Source organism: Papilio polytes, unplaced genomic scaffold, assembly GCF_000836215.1.
Source record: "Papilio polytes unplaced genomic scaffold, Ppol_1.0 DF824169.1, whole genome shotgun sequence".
Classification (NCBI taxonomy): Eukaryota; Metazoa; Arthropoda; class Insecta; order Lepidoptera; family Papilionidae; genus Papilio; species Papilio polytes.
In genome coordinates, this window is record NW_013525035.1 from 356,194 (window position 1) to 374,762 (window position 18,569).

Below are 18,569 nucleotides of genomic sequence, written 5' to 3' on the forward strand. Positions count from 1 at the left end.
ATAGGACAGAGGTTCTTTTGTTTAAGTAATAATTTTTCTTTAAAAACTTTTTTAAACCGGTAGGCTGATACAGGACCGCGCAAAGGCGGCTGTAAGTCGTTCCATATTTTTGTGGACGCAAACTTAAAACTTCCTCTGTAGCAGGTGCTCTTGTGTTTGGGAATTTTAAGAAGATTCCCAATTCTTCATTTAAGACTCAAAAGGTTTTTATTTCGTGTTTTTAGACATTAATACAATTGTTACATCGTAATTAATCAACAACAAACCAACTCCCGTTAAAATGGCGAGCTATTCTAATACGTCAGAATGACATTGACAGCTGTCAGATGAAGTATATGTCAATGATCTAGTGTTGCCCCCTTCTCAAGTGTGGCATCAATTTTCTTAATAGTGTGAATGATGTTTTTTTGTAAATAAACATACCCTCTGTCCCTGTGAGACGACGCTGGCGATGGCGCGCTGGCCTTCAGCGCGGATGAGCGCGTCCGCCGCCGGCTGCAGCAGCCACTTGTGTGCGCTCTCCAGTCTACATACATACATACATTTTTATAGTATAAGATGGCAAACGCCTGGAATCCTCCAATATGGCAAAGACTGTTTAACTTGTTACCGACAGCGCGGCAGCCAAAAATACAAAACACTTTTATTAAACTAATACATCTTTATTTAAAACTTATTTACACAAAAAATATACAAAACTCAAAACTCTGTCGATCACATTCTTGACTTCTTCTTTATATATTTTCTTTTAAACAACGATAAATGCCTTGGTGGCCAGTATGCAACCTCTTTGGCTGTATACATACTGCTTGTCAGTCAAAGAGGTTGTATTTTGCACTCAACAAAGACCACTACCCAAAGCCATCATAAATTGACGGATGAGATGGACATAAAGAGGATAATTAATCTATGCGTCTCTTGAACTGTCAAATCCATTTTATCTTCTCATTCATTTCTCATAGGAAAAATATCGGAAGGGAAAGGGACTATAATGAGGCATCCAGCGCATTCCGGTACGCGGAATTGTTCCTACTTCACGCTTATCTTCAATGTGGTCGTTGAATTACGTGTGGCGAGCCGGTTGTACAGTGGGACCATGTTAAAATGTATCTACCACTTACATACAACCCATACAAATACATAAAAATTCAAAGATATATGTAAAATAAACCGATGGGCCAACATTGATTAGTTCGAAACTTTAACATACCTGGACTGTAACGTCTTCCCTCCCTGCTTCTCCGCAACCCTCACCCCCTCGTTCACTATCCCCTCCACTTCGTTTAACTGACCACGTAACTCGGAAGCCAGGTTTAAAGCCTGAAATATTAAATTTCGTAAAACAATCCTTTGTACCGCACATTAACAAAAATAGTAAATAACTAGCTATTGCACGCGACTTTGCCCACGTAAAATTAAAGAAATAAAAAATATATCCTATGTTACTCACTGATTAATGGTGAAAGAATTTTTAAAATTGACCAAGTAATTTTATAGTTATTTCAATTACAAAAATACAAATCTTACGTTTTTATAATATTAGTATAGATATATAGAATTTGTATGGATGGATTTTATTCAGGTATTTATTCACGGTACTAAATAACTATAATTTTTATTAAAAATACGTGTACAAAGTTAACTAGTCTGCTATAGAATGCGAATTTGTATGAAAACTCAAAAACATCAACTTTCAAACGTACAGAAATAGATCTGTATCATTGAACTAAAAAAATGTTTATATACCCTCATTTGGATACTAGTACAGGAATGTAATAGGATAAGATACAAAGCGTTTTTCCTTCCCTCATTTACTTCTCTGATGAAACCTACATTACGTGAAAAAACACATTTTTTTAAACATGTAACCGGGTTGCCTAATCCTAGCCTGGCAAGGCTATGTTTAATTGATCTCTGAAGTGGGCTATTTTTGGAGCAATCTTATTAGGGAAGGTTGTATCTCTGACTATAAGTAGGGTAGATGGAAATATTATTCTGTAAATTTCAAAACACTCGTTTTAAATAGAACAATTAAGCTATGTTTTCTTACAGACTATGTTCTTTTATGCGAAAATTTAATCAAGATACGTTAAGATATTTTGGAGATACAAACATCCATCCATTCATGCATTTAATATATTATAACTTACTTTAGAGTCTCGCCCACGTCCCAACTGCCTCTCATCACACAAATGGTCCGCATTTATACCTCCTGATCTGTATATAAAATGTTTATTTACTTATACTATACAGTATAGACAAGCGAATAATTTCGCTAAAATGGCGAAGGTTAATGAACAGTAAAAGGTTTTTTTCTTGTATGTCCCGTTTTCCAGAAAAATAAAAATTGTCTTCCAGAATTAGTACTATCGGAGAATTTGGCGGTGTTCTACTTTTAGAGCTATAGTAATTTAAACATTTTTATACACATTTAGAAGACGCAAGGTAATAACCAATAGACAGACAATAGTTTTTAAATGTAATGTGTTTGGATGTTACACGTCTGATTAATTTATATGTCCTGCCGTTTGCATAACTAATTGCTACCTAACTGATTATAAGAGGTGAAGTTTGTCTAGTTGGAAGGAGCCAATAACCTAATGGTTTGTATGTTTATTCTATTTAACGCATATTCTTTGTCTTACGTCGCTACTAGCTACCAGTAAATTTAACAGTACGTACCTTGAGGTCGAGGGTTCAAATCCCGGTATTCGACAATTGTCGTGAACAAGCATATTACAATGACTTATTACCGTAAATTGAGTGTCTGCAATTTTTTTTACAAATGAACTAGGCAAATCAGTAAGTGCAACACTGCGTAGTTCCCCGAGTGTACCTGACGGCGCGGCGCAGGCTGTCGCTGAGGTCGGCCGCCAGGTGGTCCGCGGCGCGCTGCGCTGACGTCAGCACCGACCTGAACGCCCGCTCAGGAACACTGTTCCGCAGAGCTGAAGAATCCTGTATATATCGTTTATTTTAATACTAGCTTCCGCACACGTCTCCGTCCGCGTGGGAAAAACAGCACTGAATATCTTATCTGTTCTTCCAGACTATCCTCTAAATCTATGCCAAATTTCATTGAAATCCGTTCAGCAGTTTAGGCTACAAACTCTAATCAAGATTCTACAACTCAATGGTGAAATATTTTTTTAAATCGAACCAGTAGTTTTTGAGTTATTTCAATACGTACAAAAATACAAATGCTTTCTTTTTATAAAATTAGTATAGGTAGCGTTAGAAACTTTAAAAATTATGTTTTTTTTTTACTTTTGTAACAGAATAAACTCCCTTTACGATAAATCTCAAAGTAAAATTGTAATTAGATATGTTCCATGTATTTACAAATGTACACAGATTAATTAATTATTGGAGTTTGATGTATTTAAATATACTTACATTAAGAAATTCATGCGCAGGGCCCATTTTAGTATGTATTTGTGTTTGCAGAGCCTTCAGCAAGGCCACGTTGTCCTTCTCTCCTCCATCTTCTATGTATGACGTTAACTGAAGCACTCTGATACAAACATATTAAAAAACATATAGACATCTATACTATTATAATAAAACGTAAACACATACTTTGTTGCCTAAGATGTCAGCAATTATACCATATTTTTGAATAATTCTTTTTTTAATAAAAAGCCTTACACTAACGTTACGCTTTAGGCTATATATTTTCGCGCTATTAAACTTAGGGGGTAAACATTTTAGATAAAACCTTAATGTGGGAAAAAGACCATAAGTTGCTGCCAACATCAAGGAAGTAAGATTGCTATGCTTTGTAATGTCATGTCTTTTTGAAATTTGACATATGTAAACAGCAAATATTTTTTTTTATAATTTTATGCGGATGAAGTCGCACGGGAACAGCTAGTAGAGAATAAAAATTTTTCATCGGTAACTTCTTTGATAGGTACTATATTAGTTGTCAAGTTTAGTACCACCAGTCCTTGTAATAAAACATTTTACAAAATTTTAATAGTCTAAAACACAGACTAATGATACAGTTTTTTTAATTCCGCGCGGACGGAGTCACGTGCGATAGCTCGTGATAAAACTAATTTTAGTTCCTTTCCCTTTCCACCCTTTTCTTATGAGAAAAGGATGGGAAGGTAAAGTGGATTTTTTTTTATAACATAAGGTGGCAAACGAGCAAGCGAATCCAGCGAAATGGCGAAGCGCCCGCTGCCCATAAACATCCGCAATTGCAGATGCGTTGCCTACCCTTCATTGACGGAGGAGGAGACGCACGTAAAGAAGACATTTCCCCTTCCTATGCTTCTCCTCCACCGTAAAATCCACTTTTCCTTTTCATCCTTTCCACATAAGAAAAGGGTAGAAAGGGAAAGGGACTAAAATTAGGCCTCCGGCACCACACTCGTCAGACGAAACGCAGAATTGCATCCATTTCACGCCTGTCTTCTGTGTGGTCGTGGTATTGCTGGGGGCGAGCCGACCCTGCAGTGCGAAGATGTTAAAGCGGGCACTACCACTGTTAAATGGATTTGATGGAGGACAGGAGGAGATGCATAGGAAGGGGAAATGTCCACTTTATGTGCGTCTCCTCCTCCGTCAATGAAGGGTAGGCAACGCATCTGTAATTGTGAATGTTTATGGGCAGCGGTCGCTTTTCATTTCGGTGGATTCAGGCCGCTTGCACGTTTGCCACCTTATATTATAAAAAAAAAAACTTTAAAGCCCTGTATGAAATTATTCGAATATTACTAAGTTCTATTTAATTGGAAAAATAAAAATATTTTTGACTTATTACCGTATAATTTCGTGTATTTCATCACCCATGCGTTGCGCGAGGTAGTTTCTATTCTCTGCCGCCTCCTCCATGCCTTTACCACCTTTGCATAACAGATTATTTAAAAAAAATTAGAACATATATATTTTCTGAATAGTAAAGGTACAGTCGGGATATCTGACGTTGTTGCAACTAAAAACCTATGTACAATTGCTTGAACATTTTGTATACATAGAAACGACGCGAAATGACCAATAAGATGAAGAAAAAATATCATAAATGTGTACAAAAAGTCAATACATGGCTAATTTCTTTTAATATCATTTACTCAACACAATATATAATCGGCTATTTATATAAAAAAGACAGATTTTTAATTAAAGGAACGTCGTATTCTGTAAATATAGCACCGCGTGTTTCCGCGAGTGTACCTTCAGTGAGAATATGTATGTATATCTTCATAGCGCAGATGAGGTGCGGCGCCAGTTGCTTCACACTCTCCAAGCAGCGGGCCAGTGTCTCCGCGTGAGGTGGATGCGTCAGCTCCGCCGCCCGAGACGCTACCTACACCAAATATTACTTACTTAAAAAAACTACCAGTCAACCCAATGCTTAAAATGACGTCACTGTCAGATAAAGTAACAAAATCCGATATTTCCATCACATATTTTACACTTTGTTATCAGACAATTTACAATTTGGTGGGACAGGCCCTTATTCTATTCATTTGAATGATTTCTCTATCTAAATTGTATTTGTATTTGTGGCATATTTCTTGTTATTTTGTTTAGGTTGAAATAGTGATTTATGACGTCATTGTTATGTGTTACTATTACTAACCTCTCTAGCCGCTCGGGACAGCGCGGGAGAGATGTCCCGTAGGAACTGAACTAGGTCTTCCATCGTATCTATCACCTCCGCAACTCCTAGGTAATCTAGCACCTAGAACAAACAAAATCATTAATCTATACTGATATTATAAAGTGGAAAGATTTGTTTTTTTTGTATTGAAATAACACAAAAACTGCTAAGCCGAATTTAAAAATTGTTTCACCATTAGAAAGCTAATTTATCTGTGAGTAACATAGGCTATATTTACAGCAAGTATACAATGTTATTAAATAACAAAAAATATTTGTTAACTATACCTTTTTACATTCCTTGACAATTTTCCTGACTTCAGATTCATCGAAGCAGAGTAAAAGACCCGAGGTGCCTTGTAGAATACCACGGGAACCTTCGATCAACTTCTTCCTATAAAAAACATCAATTTAGTTTAATTGAAACTTTCGATTTAAACTCCATAAATTTGTACAATCAATAGAGTATAGAATCGTTTGTACCTCGCGGGTCCGGAGTACGGATCAGCTCGGAGCATATCCGAGGCTTGCTGCAACAGTGTGGCCGCGCCCTCCACACGGCGCAGCGCGCCCGGCATATCCTGGCGGAGGATCGCATCCTCTGACGACTCGATCGTCTCATGACCAACCTGATAACATTACTTTCTTCAATATAAAATTATATGTTAAAGTGTTAACAGACTCATAGGAAGGTGAAATGACCACTTTATGTGCCTCCTCCGTCAATTAAGGGTAGGCAATGCATGTGCAATTGCGGATGTTTATGGGCAGCGGTCGCTTTCCATTTCGGTAGATTCAGGTCGCCGCTTGCTCGTTTGCCACCTTATGTTATAAAAAAAACAGATCCCAGCCATTCCATGACCACACAAAGACAGGCGTGAAATGAAGTAATTCCGCATTTTCTTTCATGAGTGTGGTTCAAAGGTCAAATATTAGTCCCTTTCCCTTCCCACTATTTTCTTATACGGAGCGGATGGGAATGGAAAGAGGATTTGTTGATTAAATGTAGGCAACGCATCTGCAATGTCGGATGTATATAATATTATTTCGGCGAATTCAGGTAGCCCCTCGTGTGCCACCTTATAGTATCAACAAAAATCAGTAATGTAAAGATTGTCGTACCTTGACGAGATTGTTCACAGCGAGGGAGACGGCTTGCACGGGACGTGCCAGATCGGGCATTGCGTTGCCATCTTCTGCTTCTTCGTGTAGAATCACCAGGCGAGATACCTGCAGGAACATCGGTACATTAGTTATATATCATCATCCTTTTCCCTTGGGAGGGTCGGCACAGTATGGATCATAACTCACAATCAGCATTCAAATCTGAACACAATCGTAAATGCATTTTTAGTTAAGAAGTCCTTTGACCTTGAGACAGAAAGGAAGATGAAAGGTACAGAATATATTTTATTGATGGTTTAAATTGGATTTAAAAACATGGACCAATGATTTAGCGAAGAGAAAAACTATGCTATTCCAATTTAGCAAAAACATACTCTGTGTTAAATATAACAAGTGCAATGACCTGCGACATCTAGCGCAACAACCAATATAAATAGACGAACTATATCTTACGCCCTGATGTCTTGACATTACGACCTTAGATATTTTAAAGTGCAAACTTTAATGATCGAAGTGTCCAGGGTTGCCACATTTGAGTTTCCACTGCATGTTGGAACTACTAGTTGTGATTTTTAGTTAACAGGTTACTGGATATCTTATATCGTAATACGCGAACAATCAAGGGTTGCCATTTTTTTGTGACTGAATTGCCACTGTTTGCTTTAACGAGACAATTACAGATTCACCGGACTTAAGGTGGGCGAGCAGATGACGCTTAGCCTAAATCTCGTTTATGAGTAACTAAGCTCGAGGGCTCCCTTGAGAGCGTCGGCACGGGCCGTTATTATTACCGGATACCGCCGAACTCTTAGATCGCTTAGGTGGACGCTCCATGAAATACAGAAGAGCCCTCGAGAGGGGAAAGGGTTGACAAGTGTAACTATAAGTCTTCCTCCGTTTAGAAGTTGGCAGCATTCACGTGATAGGCGATGAAATACATCTAAATAGAGTTGGTATTATTTCATAATCTATTCTGGCAACGTAATGTAAATACAGCCGTGGGTATTCAACGCACGTGTTCATTGTCCACATTCAAGTCGTAAAAGGCAAGATATCTGCCATTCATGTTCCATCCTTGTGGAGTTGGAATAGACAATTGAATATCATTTATTGTCATCTTACTCACTCCCTTTGACAGAAAAGAGATAGGAATATACAATAGTTTTGTAACTCTGATGAGTATATATTGTTTATCTTGTAGATGAATAAAACTGTTGTTCAACATTCGATTTCATTACGTAGTTATTGATATTGTAAATGACATCAGAGTAATAAAGCCAGCAATGTAAGCGACCTTTAGCGTCGCCCACGCGGATTGTGATCACGGCCACCAATATTGTGAAGCGATTCGTTCACACTTGTAATGGAGAGTCGTAAAAGATTTATACTGTGATGCAAGTTAAGAATAACTATTAAATTTGTTATTTACAATAACCGCGATTGTCTTAATTAACTTGTACAAATTTAAAAAAATGAAAAAGATAAGAAAAAAAATATATTTTATAACAACCAAACAAAATGTTACTAGAACACTACTGTCTTACACAGAGTCTTAAATTAGTCGCTAAGAGAGATCTCTAGCATAGAATTAGTATGAGAAATGTAAGCTAAGAGACTGGTTCAATGACTTAAACACACATTTTTTATCTTAGTAGACTAGACTAGACTAGACAATACTGTAATTAGACATAACAACTTTCACCTACAACACGACCGCCATTGTATTACGTCATTCTCCAACGACGCGGGCGCCGGCGCCATATTTAGTCCACAACGCTACCATATCAGGAGTTTTTACAGAGGCGTGATTTTTTCTTATAGTATCTACAGTAGGCTTCCACTGCCCAAAACTCCTACAATGCTACCTTTTTGACTGCTTCTATAATGCCCGGGTCACACTTTGCCAATACAGTTAGACAATTGCGATGTCAGGCAGATTGTATGGATTCACTGGCGCCAGTTACCGTTCACACTGTGCCAGTTGATTGATGGACAAGTTTGGACTTTCGGTATTCTTCCATAAATATTTCTGTTATATATAATCTATATCTAACCTAGATTATAAAGGTAATCATAAATTCAGAATAAGGTACAGATAAAAATTATAAAAATGATTTTTTTCAAAGTAATATAGCAACAAATATTATTTCACAACCAGTTGTAGTTAAATAAGAAAGTTTCGTTGTTTATTCTTTCAGAGTATCAGTTAAAAGCCAGTAGTTAAAACAATGGCTTGCGTGAGCACCTTGCGCTTTGAACCGGTTACTGCAGCTTTGGGCACTACTCACACCGTTATTACAACAAGTATTATAAAGTTCCCCCGGGGTTAGTGCTTCATAGTCCATGGGTTACTAAGTCCAACTGCTCCATTTGCATATTTATATTATTATTATTATTTTTGTATGTATTGAAATAACTCAAAAACTACTGGACCGATTTCAAAAATTCTTGCACTATTAAAAAGCTATGTTAATTAATTTCCTTAATTTCACGCGGTAGAAGCCGCGAGCAAAAGGTAGTATCATATAGAACTGCCGCGCTGAAAGTTTAACAGCGGTAGTGGTAGCTACCTGCTGCTTACACGCCTAAGTTTTTAGTTTGGCAATGGTTAACAGAGGTTTTTTTAATAAATGAAACGTATTCACGCCTTCGTTTGTCTTATTAATAATAATTCGCGTATCAGCCTTATTCGTGATTCCAGCTGTTCTTTTTATGAAATCTAATTGTATTCTGTTACGTTCGGTGTGATAGGAAGCTTTGGTACTTGAAGTGCAAGCGAAAAACCACCTTATCGTGCTCGAAAAAAAATACATTTTAGCATAAAGAATACATTTCAGTATGACTATTGTGTGCTAATGAACTTTAGTAATCCGCGCATTGCGCTTTTTGCTTTGAGAAAGGGGGAAAGGGAAGACGTGATGAGAAATTGTTTGCTTTTACTTATGGTGCAGTCAATTCTTTAATAACAAGAGCTTTAAATACAAATGTTTTATTAGGAACACGAAGCACATTAAATTGCTCATAATCTTCTTCATTAGAAAATCTAAAAACTTTTAGATACTCCGCTCTTACTATGTCGTAAAAATCTAGATTTAATTCAAACCATAAAACTTAACCATAAAATTAACGTAGGTCACACCTGAACACTTGCACATATGTCACTTACACGTATTATCTTAGTAATTCCATCACCCATTTGCCCTTATCCCTTGCGGAGGGTCGGCACAGTATGTGCTCCATACATCTCTACCAGCCTCCATACGTCTCTACCTGAATCCACTCCTTTCTTAAGCATATCCTCTATCACACAAACCATCTATACTTCGGTTTTCCTCTACATTAGTCATTCCACGATGTGTTTGAAAATGCTATAAAAGCTAATCTCGTAAGTTCAGTCGCACGGTGAAGTACCATATTAGATGTAGGTCATCACAGATGCAAACCGGTACGAGCAACGAAACCGAAAGCTGCGCGTACTCAGATCACGTACGATCATTCTGATCAGATAAAACGATACGTGGCAAGAAAAGTTAAAAACGATGAGAAACGAGAATCAAAGTGAATTGTTTTATCTGAATCCATAGCATTAACATAACTAACTCCGTAAGTCAATGGGGTAGGCAGAGATTACGGATTAACGTGAACCTATTCCATGTATCTCAATTCCTTTAAATAAATATATAAATGCATTATATATTAAAATTTAAGTCCAAAAATCATACTAATATTATAAATGCGAAAGTTTAGATGGATGGATAGATAGATGGATGGATGTTTGTTAGAGTTTGTAACCTAAACGGCTGAAAGGATTTCAATGATATTTGGTATAGATATAGAGGGTAGTCTGGAAGAACACATGGGCTACTTACTTTTGTTTTTTTTTTAATTCCACGCGGACGAAGTCGCAGGCGAAAGATAGTTACTTAATAAAGCATTTAATAGACTATCGTAAAATATCTTTTTATTAATGACCTTTACATGACCTATATAAAACCACAAATCAAGTCGGGCACGTTTGCCGCTCTTGAAGGTCATTGTATAGAAACAATATGACCTTCGAAGTGGCGAACACCGCGTCCTTGGTGCACCCAAACTAACAAAGGGCGCGGCAATCCGCATTCACGTTGAACTATAGAAAGTGTTCACGTTACAAAGATAATAAACTCCAGCTTCGGACTTTTTAATTTTACTAATATTATGGGAAAGTTTAAATGTATGGATGTTTGTTACAGTTTGTAGTTTAAACTGCTGAATTCTTGATGAAATTTGGCAAAAATGTAGAGAATAGTCGCGAACTAGACCTCCTTGTATTAGTTTTTTTTTAATTCTACGCGGACGGACTCGAGGGCGAAAGCTAGTAAAGACATATAATACAGCCAGCAAACTTTATTTCTAAGGAAAAAATCATATCAAATGAATTAAATATTTCTTAGAAAAGTGGAAAGGTTTCTGAAAATCTCCCAAGTAGGCGTAGTAGTTTTTGAGTTATTTCAATACATACAAAAATACAAATCTTTCCTCTTTATATAGTATAGATTATTACAAACAATTTGACAAATATATAAATTTGAATTCAACTCTGATATAAACTTATCTTGATGTTTTATTTGATATAATAAATTGCTTGTGCCACTCCCGCACCGCAATCTGAGGTCAAGGTCAAGTTGTGTCAAAGTGTATAGAGAGACATTTACCTGCTCTCACATCCATATTATGTTTTAATGAAACAGAAAATATATTATTTATAGATTTTTCTTTTAAATCTATACTATTATAATAAAGCGTAAACACACACTTCATTGCCTAAGATGTCAGCAATTACAGCATATTTTTGAATAATTATTTCTTTAATAAAAAGCCCTACACTTGGTCACGCTTTAGGCTATATATTTTAACGCCATTAAACGTAGGGGGTAACAATTTTGGATAAAAACCCTAATGTCGGAAAGAGACCATAAGTTGCTGCCAACATCAAGGACGCAAGGTTGTCATCATATCATGTCATTTTGACATTTGTAATTGATAATTTGACAAACGTGAACAATAAAATAAAATTTTCATAATTTTATGCGGATGAAGTCGCACGGGAACAGCTAGTACGATTATAAAGTTTTACTAATTAATGCTTACTGCGATAGTATGTTTATTTCGATTAGCAATGAAATTTTAATTTGTTATATCTGAAATTGACAAGATATAAGAAATAAGTAGCATGTAACTTTACTTATAAGTTACAACATAAATAATTTTCTTCTCACTGTGACTTACTATAAAAATCTCTGCCACAAGCCAAGTCCTGCTTACTGAAGTGGTTGCTTTAAATTATAATGAAACTGAGAACCTTCAGAAAATTTCTACCTAACACTCCTTATCTCTAAGTAATCTTGTTCATTAGGACGTTTACTCGTATAAATATTTATTACATACATATATATAACACAGATAGTCATACATATATAACATATATTATTTATTCTCATTCAAGTATTTAGTTTTATTGTTACATCATATTTTATTTATTTACGAGCTGTTGCCCGCGACTTCATCCGCGTGGTATTAGAAAACATACAAACTATATGAATTACAAAAAGTTACGTATCCCTCGGGAACCGGACATTTCTCGGGGATGAAGCTTTGTTTTATATCTGTGCCAAATTTCAATAAGATATGTTGAACCGTTGCAGAATGATCGAGTAAACATTAAAAAACTAAATTAATGAATCCCATTGATATCCCCCCATGAACCGTAACTATTCTCGGGATAAAAAGTAGCCTATGTGTTCTTCCAGACTATGCTCTAATCCTGTGCCAAATTTCATAGAAATCCGTTCAGCCGTTTAGGCTACTAACGCTAACAAACATCCATCCATCCATCCATCCATCCAACCATCCATCTAAACTTTCGCATTTATAATATTAGTAAGATGTAAGGAAAGTTTTTTACTGTTGTTTGCGGTGCCCACTATACAGGCGTTGCCTAGTGTGGGCATCACCAGATTAAATATATTAACCACAAATTGTAATTATCTTTTATTTAGTATAACTGTTATTGTAATTGTTAATCTCTTGCTTTTCAATAAAATTATTCCTATTTCTATTTCTCAAAGCTTATCGGTCCTGCATTAAAAAAAAACTAATTTATAAGGGCAATAGAAGTCTTGTCAACCATATGGCGGACCACACTCCCACTTAATATATAACTTGAGAGAAAAACCTTCTGTTTTGTCACATTGTCAGTTGGTTACATCATCAATACCTTGTTACAAATCTTAACATAGTATTGATATGGAAAATTATGTGGGAAGAGAACCGATATTAAGACCATTGAATTTTATAAAAAAAAAAAATAGATAAATGGGTTGCAGCAATTTCAATATTGATACATTATTTATTTCATAGAAAACTAATTAATATCCGAAGATCAAATAACGGATTAGTTAGAGTTTGAAAAGTAACAGATATCGACGAAAAAAAAAAACTCGAAAACGAGCACAAGATTACAAAACAAACGCGGCTTTGCGCGTTCTAATTTTAAAATCGGGCGCGAACGTTTGCCGCGAAAACGCAGCGCTACAAGCGGCCAGCAACAAATTGAGTCACGCCTCGCAAATAGAACTATTATGAGATTCACCTGGACTTTGGAACAAAACAAATTGGGAATTACATCATTGTTTAAACTTAACTGATAATAAACATTTTTTTTTTCTGAAGCAAAACATGTTTTTGTTGCAAAATGCAGCAAACTAACTTTTTTATTAAATTATAATACTGACTATACATTCTGTTTAGTCTGTATCAGACATCAACAGTTCATAGGATACTCTTGTGAATGTTTCCTTGTTAAATTGAATGCAGAAAAGAACGCGTTGCGAAGTTGCGACGATAACATCAAATTCAGAACATTATAGTCCCTATTCCCCTCTGTTAGAGCACATTTCTCAATATCATAATACCTCAATATACCTACAGTTACAATTTCAAATTTCAACTTTAACACTTAGATTGATGGTTCAAATTGGAATAAAATGCAAGTGAAGACGCCTGCCAACAATCGAGTACTGCTTGTAAAGGGTAACAAAGCGTCAGTTAAAGTGAATAGCCAAGCCAACTCTCTCTTGAGATAACGAATGTTATCAAAAACTTCTATGCGATCAACTTAGGCTACTTTACACTGAATATTGTTTTATTTCCAACTTTTACCACAACCTTTTACCCGCAAAGTCATCTGCGCAGAATAAAAAAAAAACTTATAGTCTATATCCTCTTTCAGACAGTGTTCTACATTTAAATCTAATTTCGTAGTTCATTCTTCAATTCATCTAATTCTAATTTCATCTATTTTGATTCTAGTTCCGTTTAGCATTTGGGAATTACATACATTCAAACTTTCAGATATAAAGTAACAAGTACATTTTTCTTTTTATTGTCTTATTTAATTCTTTCAAGACTTGCATCATGTTACTTTGTAATAATTACCTTCCCTATTAACCTTTAGTTTGAGATATCCTAAAAATTGACTTTTTAAACAAAAACACAACGGCACGAAATGTGTCACGTAATGACCTTCCTATGCAGACCAACAGATGAAAGGACAGTTATGTAACTACGGATGTTGCGGCGCGAGGACACCTGCCTACATCGGTGATTAATACTAAAAATAACATGCTACAAACTATCGGAAAGTATGTTACCTACATATGGCAGAAGTTATATTTATTTTTGACATATTTTTTACACCTGTGACTTTGCATTCAAGGAATTAAAAAAAATATATCCTATGCAATCTTGCAGACAGAAAATCATAGAAACTGTGCTTGGCATTAATTCAGCCAAATGTGTGGTTTCCGTTACATAGTTATGTTTTGGTTTAATATCCAATTAGTCACCGACTGTCTGAGTAGAATTAAAAATAAACTTAATTAGTAGCCTGTAAATTGTTCCACAAGATATTCTACATGTATACTAAATATAAGCAAATTCTGTTGAGCCATTCTGGAGATATGTAGTTACAAACATCCACCCAACCATATCTATCTAGATATCTTCACAGTGAAATAAATTAAACCTAATTGAGAAATAAACTAACAGCCAGTATTTATTAAACTTAGATATAATTATAAAAAGTACATCTCCATAGTAACCGATTGTACAAAAGCTTACTACTTTTTGCTTAAAATTAATTGCTCCCGGAAGCTGTGCTCAATGATTTGCAAATGAAGTCATCTTAATAACAATGAACAAAGCCAAATGGAGACATTGAGGTTCAATGACACAAAAATCTACATAAAAACCCTATTAGTCTAACTGAGGATTTCTTCTCTCTCCGCACAGTAGGAGTTACTTCAGTGTAACTATTGGTTGGTCATGCTAGACAAACTTATATTGTTCAGATAGGAGAAATAAACAAGAATAGTATTACAGCAGCAAAAGTGCATGAACACAAATGTGTGGTGTACTAATTCTGTATCAAATGGAATGGAAATCGATAAAGCAGCAGCTAAAAGCTAAATTATGAATTGTAAAAAGTTTTACTTTAATTTATGTAGATTTCAAAAATCGAATTGGAATGTGTAACCAATTTACAATGAAAACATCGACCGCAACTAAGAAGTGTGAGTCAGCGAACTGAAATAACATTCCGACAGAAGATAAAATAATAAGATCCATTACTCATCAGCATATAATAGAGTAATTTTAAACAACAAAATCGCACTTAAAAAAGTGAAATAAAGTTTCTAGTATGTCAATTGATCTATAAGTCAGACACTAATTAACATGTTTACCTCACTACGTACTAAAATACTGATGACATAACCATTATCAAACAAAATGTAAACAGTAAACTAAAATTTGACACCTTCGAAACTAAACACGATTTATAAATAATGTTTTTTTTTTGTTAACATTTTGCTAACTCACCTGTTGAGCCACCGGCTCCAAAATGCTCTCGATAATTTTCGTGTGAAACACCGGCATTATGATCACTTTCCAGCACACCAATTACATTAATGAACACAATTAATACAAAAAAACACACTTAAAAATCTTATAACACAAATAAAAAAACACAACCAAACTGGAAGAAAAACAGAAAAATACTAATCAGTCAGTTACTCAGACAACTCACTCAATCATTCAAATCGCAACAACTCTTTCAATCACTCTTGCATGTTGTGTTGTGCTTGTGCTCGTGTATTGTAAGAATCTTGTTTTGAACAATATGATTCCAATCAAATCAAAATCTCAAATAGTCTGGTGTTTCGGGTCCACCAAGTTAGCCTTTGTAATTGCTTTTGTAATTTAATGTCAAATAAATTTTTCAACATATGAACATTCCTTTCCTTATCTTCACTAATTAGTTTTATAATTTTATTCTGTTACTTATTACTTTCCGAAGAGATAAATAGACGATAAAGCAAAGAAATAGAACATATCAATTAAAATAAATGTGAATTGCAATGTTTTAATCGATATTTGTTACTGGTGTGCGGTTCACATCCCAATGCCTATCAAAATTTGACAGCGACAAGTAACTGGTATCAATTCATTTCGTTCATTCTCCTTGGGTTACCAAATTTAGAACATTTCCCATATTTTCGGAGAATACAAAAGTGTGTCCAAGAACTCTCAAATTTATTAAGAATTTTGATCTCCACATTTTTTTTGTCAGTATTTATTTAGTAATATCTTATTGTTTCAATTAAAAATTAAGGAAAATGTAAATAAAACGATCCGTGTAATATCTTTTCGGTGTTTTTATTCAATTTGTTTTACTGTCTATTTAGTCTTTAGTACGTGCAAAACTAGATAAATCAAGATGACACAACGGACAATAAAACTCTTAAGTACTTTACACGGTAAATATATCATTATCAATGTATATTTAGAACCATAATTTTTAAATCCAAACTTGAATTTGACGATGTAATGACTAGAAATTAATGTGATTCAGTTTATCTTAGATTATACGTGTCTAATACATATTTCAACATAATGGTTAATTACGAACCTTTAGATTTTTGTGCTTAATTTCTTATACTTATTCATGAAGCTGTTGGTTGGATTAAAAATATGAATTACATTAACATAAAATAATTGAACACATAAAGTATTGACTAGGTTTTCTTATAGTACATATCACAAAAGAGTACAGTAAGAAGCACTAAATATTGCCTCGACCTTTGGAAAAAGAACAGTAACGAAAACGTCTCTTTCTGAAGATCAATGTAAAATATTTAGGCCTCTTACTAAGAGTTACAGAATTGTACTTTGAAAAAATACGTACATATCGTGTACCTTAAAAACAGTCAAGAGTTTACTTTGTGCATATCTGTGCGATTCTTGAATTTGCTAGAAATATTTCGTTATTCTTGAAAGTCCTTAATAATTGAAAGGAATGTTAAAGTAATATTGAGCAGTACGCCATAGAAAAGTTTAGAATTTCATAAATAAAATAGAAAATTTTATAGAATATATTATAAAAGAAACTTACTTATTACCTAATTTATTTATATTTTATAAACTACGCATAGAAAATTAATCGATGACTTCGTGAAGTATCCATAAATTTAAAAATACGATTCGTCTAGAATGATAAAATAACACCTTTAAAGATCGTTAACTATTTACTCTTTGTTACATTAATTTGATATCTAACTTTGAATAAGTTAAAGTTAAAAAAATCTTACAAATACTCAACTATGTCACATTTAATTGAAATATTGGGACAACTAACACCGTAGCTTAAATTTAAACCGTGCGGCTGACTTTTGTGTCTCTCAGTAAGGAGTTTTTGAAAGATTGGCAGGATGGCACACTCGAACAATTCTGATTCCGAACTCGCTGTGTACATTTTACGTTGCTCTGCTGAATCCTGACGTTTCGAGTCACTTCTGCCGTACGTAGCTGATTTGCGCTCTTCTTTTTTACCATTTGACTCTGTAAAATACGTAAATTGTCACCAAATTAAAATATCGATTTTTACATTTTAAATTACGTGAAGAAAAATATTTTTTGAGTAATTTTTAAAGTCATAAAACAAGGCACAAACATCAATTTGTTGTTTAAACATTCAACTTACCCATTTTATGTCTCGAAGCTACATTAGGGCTACTCTTATGGTGATCAGGCCTTGTCTGATGAGTTGCCTGAGTTAGTTTTGGTGATTCTCCAACACCTTTTGCTCTCTTCAAGGGCTCCGCTTCTTGTTTCAACCTCTTTGCCGGTGATTCTGGGCCTTTTGCTACTCTGATTGTGTCAGGATCTGGTTTCCAAGATTCTGATTCAATTTTAGGTTCAGGTGTATACTTTCTAGGAATATCATCATGTCTGCGAGGTGTTGTTTCTGGCTTTTCACTTTTTTCTTCTTGATATGTTCTCATCTGCAAGAATAAACCGCCATTAAAAATCTTTTGTAAATACAAATCTGATGATGGGTTTAGTACTAATATTAATATTAGGACCTGTAATATAAGTACTTTTATTTGATACTTACGTGGGCCGCAGATTGTCGCCTCTTAGTTTGCAGCTGGTGTGGGGGAGTGCTCACAGGCTGCGGGAACTCTGAGCCGCGGCGCTGTAACGTTTATGATTTACCTTTTAATTCAGTAACTAGCAGTAGACTGATGAAAGCAGTCACTTTTTAGAAAATACAGACTATAAAATTGTAGTTTTAATTTAGTTCGTCATACCTTTGACAATCTGTCAGACATCTTCAAGGTGTCAGAATCTCTGTAACCTTCAGGAGTACCGCCTCGTGTTGTTCCATCTAGAATAACGAATAAATTAAATAGCTATATGCAAAATGTTATCAAGATTACATTAAAAGTTTTCTT

At 34.9% G+C, this 18,569-nt stretch overlaps 2 protein-coding genes across 2 annotated transcripts in view; both read right to left on the reverse strand.

Moving 5' to 3' along the window:
* The window catches only part of LOC106111422 (vinculin), a 26,291-nt gene extending 10,461 nt beyond the window's left edge, over positions 1 to 15,830 (reverse strand). Inside the window, exons 1-12 of the mRNA XM_013293511.1 lie at positions 15,655 to 15,830; positions 6,733 to 6,840; positions 6,094 to 6,239; positions 5,899 to 6,004; positions 5,591 to 5,692; positions 5,182 to 5,314; positions 4,772 to 4,853; positions 3,397 to 3,514; positions 2,837 to 2,958; positions 2,151 to 2,217; positions 1,211 to 1,320; positions 424 to 526 (exon numbers count right to left, since the gene is read on the reverse strand). Coding sequence (XP_013148965.1) covers positions 424 to 526; positions 1,211 to 1,320; positions 2,151 to 2,217; positions 2,837 to 2,958; positions 3,397 to 3,514; positions 4,772 to 4,853; positions 5,182 to 5,314; positions 5,591 to 5,692; positions 5,899 to 6,004; positions 6,094 to 6,239; positions 6,733 to 6,840; positions 15,655 to 15,711 — 1,254 coding nt within the window. The 5' untranslated portion in view covers positions 15,712 to 15,830. The remainder of the gene's footprint in view (positions 1 to 423; positions 527 to 1,210; positions 1,321 to 2,150; positions 2,218 to 2,836; positions 2,959 to 3,396; positions 3,515 to 4,771; positions 4,854 to 5,181; positions 5,315 to 5,590; positions 5,693 to 5,898; positions 6,005 to 6,093; positions 6,240 to 6,732; positions 6,841 to 15,654) is intronic.
* Positions 15,831 to 17,302: 1,472 nt separating this feature from the next.
* The window catches only part of LOC106111266 (gamma-aminobutyric acid type B receptor subunit 2), a 9,817-nt gene continuing 8,550 nt past the window's right edge, over positions 17,303 to 18,569 (reverse strand). Inside the window, exons 22-25 of the mRNA XM_013293292.1 lie at positions 18,426 to 18,527; positions 18,230 to 18,310; positions 17,816 to 18,116; positions 17,303 to 17,673 (exon numbers count right to left, since the gene is read on the reverse strand). Coding sequence (XP_013148746.1) covers positions 17,420 to 17,673; positions 17,816 to 18,116; positions 18,230 to 18,310; positions 18,426 to 18,527 — 738 coding nt within the window. The 3' untranslated portion in view covers positions 17,303 to 17,419. The remainder of the gene's footprint in view (positions 17,674 to 17,815; positions 18,117 to 18,229; positions 18,311 to 18,425; positions 18,528 to 18,569) is intronic.